At 29.1% G+C, this 17,500-nt stretch overlaps 2 protein-coding genes across 2 annotated transcripts; both read right to left on the minus strand.

The window, feature by feature from the left end:
• Positions 1-6,684: 6,684 nt before the first annotated feature.
• LOC113860040 (NAD(P)H-quinone oxidoreductase subunit 6, chloroplastic-like) lies at positions 6,685-7,651 on the minus strand. Its single transcript, XM_027492699.1, has 2 exons — positions 7,125-7,651; positions 6,685-7,009 (listed from the first exon to the last, which is right to left on the minus strand). The coding sequence occupies exons 1-2, from the start codon at positions 7,649-7,651 to the stop codon at positions 6,694-6,696; spliced, it is 843 nt and encodes a 280-aa protein (XP_027348500.1). The 3' UTR covers positions 6,685-6,693.
• A 310-nt stretch (positions 7,652-7,961) lies between these two features.
• Positions 7,962-12,363, minus strand: LOC113854934. The gene is made up of 4 exons (XM_027486317.1): positions 11,084-12,363; positions 10,492-11,025; positions 8,710-9,207; positions 7,962-8,624 (listed from the first exon to the last, which is right to left on the minus strand). Exons 1-4 carry the CDS (start codon positions 12,246-12,248, stop codon positions 8,095-8,097), a joined length of 2,727 nt encoding a protein of 908 aa, XP_027342118.1. The 5' UTR covers positions 12,249-12,363; the 3' UTR covers positions 7,962-8,094.
• Positions 12,364-17,500: the final 5,137 nt, after the last annotated feature.

A 17,500-nucleotide genomic window follows, 5' to 3' on the forward strand; every position in this document is an offset into this window, starting at 1 on the left:
GAATTAATAATCTTGATAATATATCGCAATCTATTCCTTTTTGGCTGAAAGAAATTCCTATGGCCCCAACAAAAAAAGTAAACAATACTAAAACAAGCATAGAAAATTGCATAGTATTGTCCGATTCGTGAGGATATAAACAAGCAGTTTTTTTAGTACCAAAAAAATGGGTACTATCAAAAAAAAGACGTGTTATGCTTTTGACATTTCGATGAATTCGATGTGAATATGTCTTCTTCAGAAAAAAAGAAGTCATTTCATTCTTTTTCATTCTTAATAAAGCTAATAAATAAATTTTGTTTTTTATTTTTTCTTCTTTACCCCATAAAGATATTGAATAGAATGAATTATTTTTTTTTCCATTGAAATTTAGAAAATGAATGTTTAAATATCCTTCAAAAACAAGTAAATAGATCCGAAACATATAAAATGCAGTTAATCCTGCTGTGGAACAAGCTATTATTGCGAAAATTGGTGAATACAACCAACTATCATTAAGAATCTCATCTTTGGACCAAAAACAGGCAAAAGGTGGAATACCACAAAGAGAAAGTGTACCTATTAAAAAAGCAGTTTTTGTAATTGGCACATGTTTTGTTAAACCACCCATAAGAACCATATTTTGACTTTTAGCTGGAGAATATCCAACAATAGCTTCCATTGAATGAATAATGGATCCAGATCCTAAAAATAACAATGCTTTTGAATAAGCATGAGTAATCAAATGAAATAAAGCGGCTCGATAAGATCCCATACCTAGAGCTAATATCATATAACCCAATTGAGACATTGTGGAATAGGCCAAATCTTTCTTAATATCTTTTTGAGCAATAGCTAAAGTAGCTCCTAAGACTACTGTTATTATACCTATAAAAGCTATTCCATTCATTATGTAAGGTAGAACTATGAAAAGAGGAAGAAGTCGAGCTACAAGAAAAATTCCCGCCGCTACCATAGTAGCAGCATGTATAAGAGCGGAAATGGGAGTAGGTCCTTCCATAGCATCTGGTAACCATACATGAAGGGGAAATTGGGCAGATTTAGCAACTGAGCCACAAAATAACAAGAGGGCGGATAAAGTAAGAAAAAAAATATTAACTTCATTTTTATAAATCAAATTACTGACTATTTGAAACAAATCCCGAAATTCTAAACTACCCGTTATCCAATAAAAACCTAAAATTCCTAATAATAAACCAAAATCTCCTATACGATTCGTTACAAATGCTTTTTGACAAGCATTTGCTGCAATAGGACGTGTGAACCAAAAACCTATTAATAAATAAGAACACATTCCAACCAATTCCCAAAAAATATAAATTTGTATCAAATTCGAGCTAGTAACTAAACCCAACATTGAAATATTAAAAAAAGTAATATAAGCAAAAAATCTCAAATATCCTTGATCATGAGACATATAATTATCACTATAAATAAGAACCAGAATGCCAACAGTAGTAATTAAAATTGACATAATAGAAGTAAGTGAATCGATCAAGTATCCAAACTCTAAAGAAAGATCATTATTTATGGTCCAAGACCATACATATTGATAGATGGAACCCTTATTGATTTGATAAATAGACAGATCAATCGAAAAAATCATAACTATAGTTAATAAAAAAATACTAGGAAAAGCCCATATACGGCGAAGATTTTTTGTTGCCGTCGGAAAAAGTAGAAATCCCACTCCTATTAACATAGGAACTGGAAATGGAATGAAAGGTATGATCCATGAAGATTGATGTGTATATTCCATACAAAAACAAAACAAATGGATTGGATTCTTAATGAATTTTGTTTCTTATTCGTCAGTTTTGTTTCATCTCTTTTGTAAAGAAAAGGGTCGGTTAATAAAAGAAGTGAATCTAGAAATAGAATTACATTAATTGTTCTGAATCTTTGTTCCATTCGAATATTACTAAGTACAAACTGAAAATGGACCAATAACCAAATTCCTATTCCTAGTAAAAAAAAAAAAAAGAGTTTCTTTTTTTTTCTCATATTTATTACTATTACTATAATAAATAATGAATGTAATTTTAATAAAATAATAAAAAGGAAATATGTAAAAATAAAAATGTGAATTTCTATTTTTTTTTTTACAATTATACAAAAGTATAGAGTGAGGATAAATAATGAATTACACTAAAACTACGAAGATTCGTTTATTTTGATATTCATTAAAAAATTACAATTCCTACGACATTACTCAATAATTCTTTTTTTTTTAAGCATTAGTTCATTTTTGAACTAATTGAGTATTTTCCATTACAATAAAAAGATATTCATGTCTGGAAAAAGAGTTATAATATTCAATGTTTTACTTTAGAGATAGGAAGCAAAAAGGGAGCATTAAGATACATAAGATATATGGGTAATTAAAGAAGAATTCCTTTTCATTTACAGAAAAAAATGTCTTTCACATCGAACTATAACAATGAAAAACTATACTAACTCGATGGCAGTTCCAAAAAAGCGCACTTCTATATCAAAAAAAATCATTCGAAAAAATTTTTGGAAAAAGAGGGGATATTGGACAACATTAAAAGCTTTTTCATTAGCACAATCTATTTTTACGGGGAATTCAAAAAGTTTTTTTTGTAACAAATACAAACGTCAGAATAATCTGAATTAACTTTATTCAAATAACATTTTTGAATATTAAAATACTAATATAATTGGAATATCTAAATTCGTTTTTCATATCTAAATTAGTATTCTACAAATTTAGGATATGTATAACGATATTCTAAATAAAAAAATACTTTGAATGTAGTGTTCCATTTTTGATGAAAAATTTCACCATTTTTTTATTTATTCTATATTCTTAATTTTATTTTTCTATTCCTTTCTAAAATTTTCTAAAATGTAATATATTTAGAATAAGAAAAAATGTAATATATTTAGAATAAGAATATAGAATAATAATATATATATAGATATAGAATTTCGAAAATTCTAATAGATTCTCTAATAGACTTCTTTTAATTCGTTAATGTTTAGTAAACAAATATTACACTTTAATTGATTCTTTATTTGAATCTTGACAATTGACTAAAAATTGGTTATTATGATTTCGAGTAAGCCGCTATGGTGAAATTGGTAGACACGCTGCTCTTAGGAAGCAGTGCTAGAGCATCTCGGTTCAAGTCCGAGTAGCGGCATGATATCTTATCCTCCAAAAGAATAAGTCCTATAATGAACTCAATTCCTATTTCTATTCCTAGTATTCTGATTTTTATTTATTCTATATGATATTTTCAACTTTAGAGCATATATTAATTCATATATCGTTTTCGGTTGTATCAATTGTAATTTCAATTCATTTGATAACTTTATCGGTCAATGAAATCCTAGGATTATATGATTCGTCCAAAAAAGGCATGATAATAACTTTTTTCTGTATAACAGGATTGTTAGTTACTCGTTGGGTTTTTTCGGGCCATTTACCATTTAGTGATTTATATGAATCATTAATCTTTCTTTCATGGAATTTTTCCATTTTTTATATGGTTCCATGCTTCAAAAAGCATAAAAACAACTATTTAAATACAATAATCGCACCAAGTGTTATTTTTACCCAAGGCTTTGCTACTTCAGGTCTTTTAACCGAAATGCAAAAATCCGTACTATTAGTACCTGCTCTACAATCCCATTGGTTAATTATGCATGTAAGTATGATGATATTGGGTTATGCAACTCTTTTATGTGGATCATTATTATCAGTAGCTATTTTAGTCATTTCATTTCGAGAACTCATACAAATTATTGGTAAAAGCAATAATTTGTATTTTTTAAATGAATCATTTTCGTTTGCTGAAATCAAATACATGAATATGAATGAAAGAAATAATGTTTTACAAAAAACTTCTTTTTCTTCTTCTAGAAATTATTACAGGTCTCAATTTATTCAACAATTAGATCGTTGGGGTTACCGTATTATTAGTCTAGGTTTTATCCTTTTAACAATAGGTATTATTTCAGGAGCAGTATGGGCTAATGAGACATGGGGGTCATATTGGAATTGGGATCCAAAGGAAACTTGGGCTTTTATTACTTGGACTATATTCGCAATTTATTTACATACTAGAAAAAAGAAAAAAGTAGAAAATTTAAATTCTTCAATAGTGGCCTCTATGGGCTTTTTTATAATTTGGGTATGTTATTTAGGAATAAATCTATTAGGAATAGGACTACATAGTTATGGTTCATTTACATCTAATTGAATTAAAGTGAGTGAAAAAAAACTTCACAAATATAAATATGGAAACCATTCATTATATTATATATAAGAAAGAATATATATATATGAAGCAAACTTCCCATAAATCATCGAGAACCCTTTAAATCAAGTAATGTAGTAGTGATTCAAGGGGTTCTCACAAACAACAAGCATATTCAATTACAACTTAAATTCATTTTTTTGTAAGTTAATACAAGAAAAAAATATTTTGTTTATTGTACATAAGATTTTTTACTATTTTTTCTTTTTTTTTTTTCATTTATTCATATTCACGAAAACTATCTATAAAAAATTGGATAGAATAGCTTCAACTTTGTTAGCCGAGAATGAGAAAATGAAATCCGGATAAATACCAATACATAGTACGGGTATAAGGATCGAAATTGAAATAAATAATTCTCGTGGCCCAGAATCAAAAAAATAAGAGTTTGGTGTATTAAAAAGCTTGTATCCATAGAACATCTGCCGTAAGATAGATAATAAATAAATGGGAGTTAATATCATTCCAATTGCTGTTACAAAAGTGATTAGTATTTTTGTAATTAAAAGATATTTTTGGCTGGTAATTATTCCAAAAAAAACTATCAATTCTGCAACAAAACCGCTCATGCCCGGCAATGCAAGAGAAGCCATCGATAAAATAGTGAAAATGGTGAATATTTTTGGCATTGGGATAGCCATTCCGCCCATTTCGTCGAGATAAAGAAGACGTAGTCTATCATAACTAGTTCCCGCCAAGAAAAAAAGCGCAGCGCCAATAAATCCATGAGAGATTATTTGTAAAATAGCGCCATTAAGTCCCGTATCGCTTATAGAACTAATTCCTATAATTAAGAAACCCATATGAGATACTGAGGAATAAGCTATTCTTTTTTTTAAATTACGTTGACCAAGAGATGTTGAAGCTGCATAGATTATTTGAATTGAACCTAATAGCATTAACCAGGGGCAAAATATAGAATGAGCGCGGGATAATAATTCCATATTAATTCGAACCAATCCATATGCTCCCATTTTTAATAAGATTCCGGCTAAAAGCATACAAGTGCTGTAATGTGCCTCCCCGTGGGTGTCTGGTAACCATGTATGGAAAGGTATAATTGGCGATTTGACAGTAAAAGCAATAAAAAATCCCATATAGAAAATTATTTCCAGCGCCATGGGATACGATTGATTAGTTAATGATTCAAAATTTAATGTTGGTTCATTAGAACCATATAAACCCATAGCCAGAATTCCCATTAATAAAAAAATGGAACTTCCTGCAGTGTACAAAATAAACTTTGTAGCTGAATACAAACGTTTCTTACCCCCCCACATAGATAAAAGTAGATAAACGGGAATTAATTCTAATTCCCACATGATGAAAAAAAGTAAAATGTCTCGAGAAGAAAATGATCCTATTTGACCACTATACATTGCTAACATCAGGAAATAAAAAAATGGTGATTCTCGAGTAACCGGCTGAGCTGCTAACGTAGCTAAAGTGGTGATAAATCCTGTCAATAAAATGGGTCCTAAAGAGAGTCCATCTATTCCGAATCTCCAGTAAAAGTCAAAAAAATGGATCCATTTATAATTCTCTGTCAATTGAATTAGTGGATCATCCAATTCTAAATGATAACAAAATGCATAGGTTGTTAGAAGGAGATCCATTAAGCATATACAAATAGTATACCACCTAATCACCTTATTTCCTTTATGAGGAAATAAGAAAATTAAGGAACCTCCAGCTATTGGCAAAACTACAATTATTGTTAACCAAGGAAAATAATTCGTGATAAAAATAAGATATACTTAGACCAGAAAAACCCGCGCTCAAAATAGAAAAGCAATTTTTTTTCTATTTTGAGCGCGGGTTTTTGTCAGTAAAAAAAAACGTATTTGTGTGGTGTTTTTTGAAACGTATCAATAAGCTAGACCCATGCTTCGAGTTGTCTCATGCCATAAATAAACTCGAACACTTAAGAAATCCGTCGGACAGGCGGATTCACACCTCTTACAACCAACACAGTCCTCTGTTCTTGGGGCAGAAGCAATTTGCTTAGCTTTACATCCGTCCCAAGGTATCATTTCTAATACATCTGTGGGGCAGGCTCGAACACATTGAGTACATCCTATACATGTATCATAAATCTTTACTGAATGTGACATTGAATCTATAGAAATCTTTGAACATCAAAAATTGAAAATTTTCGATCTAGTAAACTCGTAAATGAATTCTATATTTAGACACCAGATGAATCAATGATTTATCAGAATTTTGCTAATAAAAATAGACTTATAGATCAATTCATAAGAAGAGAATAGGACCAAAATACTTTGATTTCTTTTATTTATTTTCACAAACATGATTCTAAGTTGCGTATCATACATGCTAATTTGAATTGATAAATATTACACTATTCATTCTAAATTCTACTTTTTATGATTTATTATAATCAATACTATTTATTCAACAAATTCAATTGATTCATACGGGTTGATTTTTTGTTACGATAAATTGAGGAAACAATAGCAGGTCCGATAGCTGCTTCAGCGGCTGCAACAGCTATAACAAAAATTGAAAAAATATTTCCTTTTAATTGGCGACTATCAAAAAAATCAGAAAAGGTTACGAAATTTATATTAACTGCATTCAGTATAAGTTCAAGACACATAAGGGCTCTAACCATATTTCGACTCGTGATTAATCCATAGATACCCATAGAAAATAAATAGGCACTCAAAATAAGTACATGCTCGAACATCATTGACCAACTCCTTACCAATTTTGATTCATTTCATCAATATGAACAAGAATTCAACGGAAATAACTGGGAGAAAATTAAACAAAATAGAATTCAGATTTAGATTATTAGTTAGAATAAGTTCTTATTGGCGAGCCACAACAATTGCACCTATCAAAGCAGCTAAAAGAATTATGGAAATGAGTTCAAATGGAAGAAAAAAATCTGTTGATAAATGAATTCCAATTTGTTGACTAGTACTTATAAAATCTTGTTCTATAATCTGATTTGGTCTCACAGTCCAAATAATCCCGTACCATGATGTATCTGGAATAGTAGTTATTAGTGAAACAAAAATACTTGTACAAACCATCAAAGTAATTCCATCCCCAATGGTCCAAAGACGAAAATCTTGGTAATATTCTGACCTATTCATGAACATTACAGCAAATATGATTAAAACATTTATAGCGCCCACGTAAATAAGTAGCTGCGATGCAGCTACAAAATGGGAGTTTGATAAAATATAGACTAAAGATATACAAACAAGAACCAGTCCCAACGAAAAAGCAGAAAAAATTGGGTTGGTAAGTAATATTACTCCTAGACTTCCTAATATAAGACCCGATCCCAGAAAGACTAAAAGAAAATCATGTATCGGTTCAGGCAAATCCATTATATGTAAAATAAGAGATAAATAAATCGAAATTTCATGACTTTATTGATATGACCAGGAAAAAAATTATATACTAAATACTAAATTTCTCTCCGCATTGAATTCAATCAAATCCTAAGATAATAAGTGTGAATTGCTATAGGTACAGTTATAGGATCAATGTCATTCCATTCTTTCTATGAAAGAGTAGTTTGAAACTATACGAAAACTAAAGTATATATATAATATATGTATCGAATATTTCTACTAATAGAATATCTAATATAAAAATATCTACCTCTAAGATTTATTCTTTTTTTTTAATAACATTTTTCTTATTATCCAAATTTATATTATTCATATATATTATTCAAATACATATATTTATATATAGAAATATATCGAATATGATTTGATTTATATAATCTTTATTTTTAGAAAAAGATTTTATAATTATATTATAATTAACTTAATTTTATTTGAATTGTTCGAATTGTATAATCATCAATTACTGACACTGGTAAACGGCCCAAAGCAATTTGATTATAATTCAATTCGTGACGATCATAAGTCGAAAGTTCATATTCTTCAGTCATTGATAAACAATTTGTTGGACAATACTCAATACAGTTACCACAAAATATACAGATTCCGAAATCAATACTGTAATTAAGCAATCGTTTCTTTCGAATATCAGTTTCCAGTTTCCAATCAACAACGGGTAGATCTATGGGACATACACGAACACATACTTCACAAGCAATGCATTTATCAAATTCGAAATGTATTCGACCACGGAAACGTTCCGATGTGATTATTTTTTCATAAGGATATTGAATAGTTACAGGTAAACGATTTGCGTGAGATAAGGTAATCGTGAAACTTTGACCAATGTACCTTGCAGCTCGGACTGTTTGTTGACCATAATTCATAAATCCAGTTATCATAAGGAACATATCGTGAATATCTCTGATTATTTTTGTTTTTTTTCTTTCTCTTGTTTGAGACAAGTTATGAATATAGAAGGTCCGTTTTTTATAGTGAAAACAATTGAGACGAAGTTGTTAATAATAGATTACCGAGAGAAATGGGTAAAAGAAACTTCCATCCAAAATTTAATAATTGATCTATTCTTAGCCTAGGTAAAGTCCATCTTGTTGTGATAGAAACGAATAAGAACAAATAAGTTTTAGCTAGTGTAATAAAGATACCAATTGTTGTTACAAAAACTCCATATGCTTTATTTATTTCAAAAAATTCAGAAACAAATATGTACGGAATAGAGATATTCGGACCACCAAAGTAAAGAACTGTTACAAACAAGGAAGAAATTAATAGGTTTAAATAGGAAGCAATGTAAAATAAGCCAAATTTGATACCCGAATATTCGGTTTGATAACCCGCTATTAATTCTTCTTCCGCTTCTGGTAAATCAAAAGGTAATCTTTCACATTCTGCTAAAGAAGAAATTAGAAAAACGATGAAACCCATAGGTTGACGCCACAAATTCCATCCCCAAAAACCATATTTGGATTGCGCTTCAACTATATCAACTGTACTTAAGCTGTTAGATAATCCTAGTCGGTGATAACATTACTGTTCCCATCTCTATTACAGAACCGTACATGAGATTTTTCACCTCATACGGCTCCTTTTAAGCCTTCAATAAATCTAAGGACCAGACCGATTATTTATCTCTTGATATATTTATAAAATGGATAAGATTCGATTTTATCGGACGGTTCTGAATTAGACCAATTGAATTCTGTCTGTTTTGTTTTATTTAATGAAAAAATTAATAATAAAGAAAAATACATTTCAAATTTTATTTGAATAAATAAAAGATACAAAAAGTACTTCTGAATTGATCTTATCCCTTTAAAAAAAAATTGGAATTTGTTGAGTAATAACTGAATTCTTCAATAAAATACTCTTTATAGAATTCTCAATAACTTCTCCATCATTTTCGATTACAAAAAAGAATTATACATTCGTTTTCTGAATTATGACATGAATTCCATCTTCCTAGAATATAGATGTAAGAAAAAAAAAGAAAAAGGGTATCACTTTTTCTTTCGCTCCTAGCCTTTTTTTGTGCAACTAAAAAGGGACTCAAAAAAAAAAGTGAATTAATGAAAACAAAAGTAAAGGATTATTTCGTTCCTGATAGTCATTTATTTAATCAGTGGATGGGAGCATACTCTGGATCGGAATTGTAGGGAGTACTGCCTGATTTTTTCTACCAACTTAAAGCCCCAATTAGTATTCTTTTTCTATTATGTATAAATGCTCTTTTGGATATTTAAAAAAATTTGCGTTACTAATCCTTTGTGTATTTTGGTGTTTCTACCCATCCATTCATTTTTTTATTAAACCCCTTTAGTTATGTTAATACATGTATGATAATTCATACAAATGATAGTGAAAACTCAAAAAAAAGGTTGGTTTTTCTTTTGTGCCCGCTTCAAGACAGGATGACTAATCAACCAACCTTGGGGGTAAATGACCTCTTCTACTGAAGAAATAGAATAGAATTTTTTTTTTCACTTAATTCTTATACATGGAAAATGAGACTCAATATTTTGACTGCAATTTTAACTCCTCATACTATCTATTAACTATAAGTAATATATAACTATAAGTAATATAGTATATATATAGAATTAATAAATTCTATTCAATAGAAGCTGTTTTATTTCACTCATATAACTATCTGATTAAATTCTTCAATCCGAATTTCGAAAAAGAATAATGATAAGGATATATATTCAATTTATTATCCTTCTTTACTAGAAAGCACTATAAAGAAAGGGGGGAGTATAGCAATAGTATCGAAAAGCTTCTGTCTCAACGAATCGCACGTAGAGATATTGATAACACACATAGAGTTAATGGTATTTCATAACTAATCGATTGAGCAGCAGCTCGTAGACCACCCAAAAAGGAATATTTATTATTTGACCCATATCCTGACATAAGAAGTCCAATGGGAGCAATACTTGAAATAGCAATCCATAAAAAAACACCGATATTGAGGTCAGATAAAACAAAGTTATAATTAAAAGGAATTACTGAATAGCTTATTATAATTGATATGACTGATATGAATGGTCCGATACTGAATAAATTAATATCTCCTCTAGATGGAATAAGATTCTCCTTGAAAAGTAGTTTTGTTCCGTCTGCTAGAGCTTGAAGAACTCCAAAAGGACCAGCATATTCAGGTCCAATACGCTGTTGTATCCCTGCGGATATTTCTCTTTCTAACCATACAATTGCTAGTACACTTATTGTGATTCCTAATACAAGAATAAAAATAGGGGCAAATACCCATAGAATTCCATATACCTCTTTAAAAGATTCCAATCTGAAAAAAAAATGGATATCTTGTATTTCTGTTGTATCAATTATCATTTCAACGATCAACCTCTCCCATAATGATATCTATGCTACCTAGTATTGTCATAATATCGGCCAATTTCATTGTTTTAACTAATTGAGGAAGAATTTGCAAATTGATAAAACCCGGTGGACGAATTTTCCATCTCCAAGGAAAACCATTTTGATCACCTATTAGAAAAATTCCTAATTCTCCCTTAGGAGCCTCAACTCTTACATAAAGTTCTTGTTTCGGCAATTCAAAAGTCGGAGACGCTTTTTTACTAATAAATCGATATTCAAAATCATTCCATTCTGGCTCTGTTTCTTTATCTAAGCAGCGAATTTCTAAATTTTCATATGGTCCGCCGGGAATTCCTTCCAAAGCCTGTTGAATAATTTTTATAGATTCCGTCATTTCACCAATTCGAACTAAATAACGAGCTAACGAATCTCCTTCTTTTTGCCATTGAACTTCCCAATCAAATTCCTCATAACACTCATAATTATCAACTTTACGTAGATCCCATTGTATTCCGGAAGCCCGAAGCATTGGTCCTGATAAACCCCAATTTATTACTTCCTCTCCATCAACAACGCCTACTCCCTCAACCCGTTCTAAAAAAATAGGATTTCGCATAATAAGTCTTTGATATTCAACAACCTTTGTTAAAAAATAATCGCAGAATTCAAAACATTTATCTATCCAACCATGAGGTAAATCAGCCGCTACCCCTCCGATACGAAAAAAATTATGCATCATTCTCATACCTGTCGCAGCTTCGAATAGATCATATATTAATTCTCTTTCTCGGAAAATATAGAAGAAAGGGGTTTGTGCACCAATATCTGCCATAAAAGGTCCCAGCCACAGTAGATGAGAAGCTATACGACTCAACTCTAACATAATTACTCGGATATAGCTAGCTCTTTTAGGTACTTGAATATTTCCCAACTGTTCTGGTCCGTTTACAGTTATTGCTTCTGTGAACATAGTAGCTAAATAATCCCAACGTGTTACATAAGGGAGATATTGTATAATTGTTCGGTTTTCTGCAATTTTTTCCATCCCTCTGTGTAAATAACCCAATATTGGTTCACAATCAATAACATCCTCACCATCCAGAGTAACAATAAGTCGAAGAACACCATGCATTGATGGGTGGTGAGGTCCCATATTTACTATCATGAGGTCCTTTCTTGTAGCTGGGATATTCATAGATTTTTTTCCTCGATTCATAGAAGAATGAATCGCTTTAAAAAAAAAAAAAAATTCATCAAAATTCAAGATCTAATAAATCGAATAATTGAAAATGACTCTTCAAATTAACGAATTTGTGACTCCCGAATATCAAACTGATTTATTAATTTTTTATAACGTATTCTACTTTTTTTTGACAAATAAGACAGTAATCGTTGCCGTTTTCCCAGAATTTTACGTAAACCCCTTTGAGATAAATAGTCTTTTCGGTGCAATTCAAAATGCGAAGTAAGTCTTCGTATCTTATTGGTAAAATGGAATATTTGAAATTCAACTGATCCCGGGTTTTCTTCTTTTTTTTCTTCTGAAATAACAGGTATAAATGAATTTTTTACCATAAAAAAATGAAATGAAAGCTTTCCTCTTCCCCTCGCTTTTGATAAATATTTTTATTGATCAGTAATAGTAATGATACTCATTTTTGTATATAAATCTGAATTTCCTTAGGAATTCCTGATTGAATTCATTCTTTCTTATTAATCAATCCAATCTAAATAGATAGAAAAGATACCATATTTATGGATTCACCAAATAACAAATTGTATGCTTGAAAAATAAAAGACAATTTTGTTGATTCTTTTTTCGATCTAATGGATACATCATTAGATTAGTATCAATGCCACAATGTGTGTTCCCATTTATGTTATGTATATAACAATTTGTCTTCATATACCAGATATATATTATGGTAAATAGAAGACAAATTTCGATTAACGAATTTTCAATCGCGGATACATATGTAGCCTTACTATATTGAAACGACTTCCATTATGGGTATTAAACCAATAGCGATTTATACAAGCTAATTCTTCTAATCTATAATTTGGCCAAAGAAAAATTTGGAAATTCATTAGTTTTTTTTTATCTCTGTCAAGATCTTTTCGTTTTTGAGTCAAAAAATTATTACCTTTATTTTCATTGTAAAATATTGTGTTTCTATGCATACTATTTATATTCTTAGGATTTAAACAAATTACAATTCTCAACTCTCTACGACGTCTAGCGGATAAAATATTTTCAGGAACAAGCAAATTATAATTTTTTTTTTTTTTTTTTTTCTGTTATTTTTGGATCTCTTGTCCGTGTAATGTATTTTTCAAAATTTTTCTTATCAACATTACTTTTTTCGGAGTATTTTTGATTCATTTTGTACTTACTCTTACGAATTAATGAGATACCCATGGTTTGATACATAAAAAATTGTTTATTGTTTTTTCTAGACAGGCGAACTGGTTTGATAATAAAAAATTCGTTTTTCATAAATTTTGTATTTTCATTTTTCTTCAAGCCTGGAAAAGTGAAATCCTTATGATTTTGAATCAGCATAATTTTTAGATCTAGTTCTTCCCTTTGAATAGAGGTTATAGCAATTTCTCTTAAATTTTTCAATCTAATCAGGAGACAGTATACTTTGACATTATTTAATATTCTTTTACCTAAGAAATTCTTCCAGTCCAAATGAAAAGTAAAAAAAATTCTTGTTAAGAAATTTAGTTTAGCCTTCATCTTGTTCTTGTCTTTCTTTTTCTTTATACCCTTACCATCCTTTTTACTGTCCAATTCCGCAAATTTTTTTTCAATATCTTTTTTTTGGTTTGAGGGAGATGATTCAAGATTTACTCGACCCGCGCATTCTGTTTTTGCTCGATTTTGAGTCTCTAACTCGAATTCCGGAGATTTCTTTTTTTTCGATGGTCTAAAAATATCTATTATTCTTTTCTTTTCAGTAATGTTATTTTGATTTTCACTAACATTTTGATTTATATTTATATTAAAATGGAAAAAAAGTGATTTGATTGGTATGATCCGCGGGTTATTTTGATATTTATATGCATTAGAAAATATCAAAAATTCTGAAACGAAAAAAAATTTCGTACTCGATATGGAACGATTTAGTATTTCTACATTTATTCCCATCCAATCAAAATACTTTCTATCCAGATTTTTTTCCATATCTATAATAGCATCTTCCGCTGTATAATTCTTCATAGAGATATTACTCATTATATCAAATAATTTTTTTTTATGCGTGTTGTAATTAGAAGAAATCGCTTGCTTTTTATTTGCGTGGAATGATGATCTATATCCATAAATATATGAGTCTTTATTTTCCGTATAATTAATAGAGTTATAGGATAAAAGATCATATCTATATTGTTTTTTCATTTTTTTTTTTTTTAATGCGTCTATTTGTTCTTCTTTGTAAAGAATTAATCGGGTTTTTTCATAAGAATCACAGTTGGTTAAATCTTTATTTTGAGCCACACGATGTTCATTGATTCTATTTCTCCATTTTTGTGGTACTAATCTAGACCATATGCTTTTAGATAAGTCATATTGATAATGACCCTTTAACCAATTTGTCCATTGATTCATTACAGAATTGGGAGGGTTCTTATGTTTTAATTTGGAATGAAATATTCCTTGTACTCCAAAAAAAGAATCCTTTATTTCATTCTTAAGAAAAAAAAATCTTCCATGATATTGAAAAACATATCTTAACTTATACTTATCTATGTTAATGTTGATTACTTGGTTTTGTGATAATTTAAAAAATACATATGCTTGTGACAAAAAGGAGACGTTACAAGAATTCTGTGAATTCGTATTACTAGTATTGTGTATAATCGAAATAAAGTGAATTATACTTTGATTTGTTTTATCAGTTATTTCTGTATTTACTTCATTATTGTAAATGGATCTATTTATCATTTTTTTTTTTGATTCCAGAAAAAGTTGTATATTGATCCTAGGAATACTAATGATATATAGAAGGATATCTATGTATATCCTTTTCAGGAAAAATTTAAAAAAAAAATGTGATTTACGAGTTAATCGAACATTTCTTATTTGTAATATCTGCAAAATATTTTTTTCTAATTCTAATCTTTTAGTATCATAAGTTGTTTTGTTCGAATGAATATTTATCTCTGAAATTAGAAGTCCCCCTTTCCTTTTTTCTTTTGTCATTTTTTCTATTTGTTTTAGAATAGTTTTTGTTTTAGCATTCAGGTCTTTTATTTTTTTTTTTATCAATGAACAATTTCCCCAATTTATAGATTGAATTGGAATGGTTGATTCGAAAATAATTGGATTATTCTTACAAATTGTTGAATCTTTTTTGTTTTCATTCAATTCATTTATTTTTTTGAGTCTAACAAATAATAAAAATAAAGAATGAAAATTTGTAAAATTAAAAATGAAGAGTTGTTTTATTTTTTTTTTTAGAAATAGAATACTTTTGCTGATCCATTTTGCAATATCTTTTGAGATATTTAGAAACCATTTTGTTCTTTCATTTAAAACTTTTAGAACTCGAAAAAAATAATTTTTCAATTTTTTCTTTTTTTTTTTGAGTTCTTTAAAAATAGGATCACAAAAAGAAAATCGATTTTTTTGAGAATCAGAAAAGGGCAATTCAACTTCCCTTCCCCAAATTGTTAAAAAACAGAAGTTCTTTTTTTTCACTTTTTTTTTCATTCTATCTTTTTCCTTTTCATTGGATCGTAACTTAGATCTGTGCCAAGGTTTCAGACGAAAAGGAAATAAGATCTTTATCTGAATACCGTCTGTTAGCCATTTTTGGGGAAATTCTGTTTCAGATAATTGAACGCCATTATAGGTACATTTAATATACATTTCTCTCTTCCAATCCCTATAATCTTCTGACCATTCGGGAAATTGAAAAAGTAGTATACGAACGATATTTTTAGTTATTATCAATGAGGGTAATTTAATATATTTTCGAAGAATCGATTGGGTTATTAATAAAAAACCTCTTATTCCTTGAGCAAATATAAAGTTATCCCAGGCTTCTGCTATTTCTATACGTTTTTTTTCCGCATTTTCGTTTATTTTTTTTTTGTCGTCCTCCTCTTTTTTCTCACTTTCTTTTGCCTTTTCCTCTGTATAATCCAAAATTGGAAATTTTGTCTTTTTTCGAATCCAATTTTGGAACAGAAAAAAGATTTTCATTGACTCGAAACTATCAAAAAAAAAGAACAAGCGTTTCTCAAATTTGTCCAAAAAAAGGGGGGAATGCACAGTTCTTTGAAAAAATTTCCAAGTAACTGTTTTACGCCTTTGAGCACGTATGGATCCTTTGATTATGTCTCGCCGAAAATCCGGTTGTTGTGAATAACGTAGTAAAGCCAATTCGTTTTTTTTAGTATTCTCAGTATTTCCAGTATCATTATGGGTACCCTTATTCTGTTTCTGTAAATTTTTAGTAAAAACCACTACACGTTTGGCTTTTCTAGAACGAATCTGAAAATTTTCTGCTTCATTTTTCCCCCCCAGTTGTTTTAATTCGTCGATAAATTTGTATGACCATAGGGGAACTTTTTTACTGATTTCGTTTATTCCAATACATTTTTTTCTATTTATATTTACTAGTGTTTTATTGTTCAGATCAGTTCTAATTGCATCAAAGAAAAATTGGATTTTTTTATTTTCTTCGGAATCCAATTTTTCTTGTTCATGTTCTGGAAATAAATAATAAACTATTTTAAAATTCAAGCTTGATACTGATTTTTTAGAAAATTGATTAATTAGAAAAAAAAAAAAAGAGAATTCAGTTACTAATAATTTTCTATCAAATATATGAATTTTCTGTTCAAATTCTGAATAAATACTATTATTATTACTATTCTTATTAGAAAGAAGTATACTATGAATCTTATTTATCAAAATGTCATTTTTTTTGTAAGTTTTTTCATTTTTGATTGAGGGTAAAAAAGAATTTTGGATTCGTCCACGAAAGGGTCCGTTCAGCAAAGGATCATATATTTTAATTAAGTATTTTATTTTTGTTTCATCATTACACAATCTAATTCGGTTTTCAAATATATCCATAGGATAAAATTCCTTATCTAGAACTTTTGCCCTATTTAGAAATTCATTAGTTAGTTTCTTTCTTTTTTCTTCATTAGTATAGCTCCAAAAATTCGACAATTCTTTATAGGAAATTTTTTCTCTTGTGAAGGAATCCATTTTTGTTTCCAGCATTTTTTGAAAAGTCGATAAATTTTTTGGATACGAAAAAGAAATTCTTTTTTTTCCATCACTTTGACATGTATGAAAAAAAAATTCTGAAATTTCATTTCTTACGACATTTTCAAATCGATCGTTTTTTATATATCGAAATGGACGATTCCATCGTTTATAATTGAAAAGAATGTTTATAAGAAATTTTTGAGGAAATCCGAAGCTATTTTTCTCCTTGTTGATGT

The sequence above is a fragment of the Abrus precatorius genome, unplaced genomic scaffold, assembly GCF_003935025.1.
Source record: "Abrus precatorius isolate BTA unplaced genomic scaffold, Abrus_2018 Scaffold0, whole genome shotgun sequence".
NCBI classification, from domain to species: Eukaryota; Viridiplantae; Streptophyta; class Magnoliopsida; order Fabales; family Fabaceae; genus Abrus; species Abrus precatorius.

Bases quoted from the DNA above. Each gene is read 5' to 3' on its own strand.
- LOC113860040 (XM_027492699.1), bottom strand. From the start codon at position 7,651: ATGGATTTGCCTGAACCGATACATGATTTTCTTTTAGTCTTTCTGGGA. The intron at 7,010-7,124 runs ATAAGAACTTAT...AAAATTGGTAAG, and splicing joins GCAATTGTTGTGGCTCGCCA to GAGTTGGTCAATGATGTTCG.
- LOC113854934 (XM_027486317.1), bottom strand. From the start codon at position 12,248: ATGAATCGAGGAAAAAAATCTATGAATATCCCAGCTACAAGAAAGGAC. The intron at 11,026-11,083 runs GTAGCATAGATA...TTGATACAACAG, and splicing joins CGATATTATGACAATACTAG to AAATACAAGATATCCATTTT. The intron at 9,208-10,491 runs GTGCGATTCGTT...ATCACCGACTAG, and splicing joins TGTGTTATCAATATCTCTAC to GATTATCTAACAGCTTAAGT.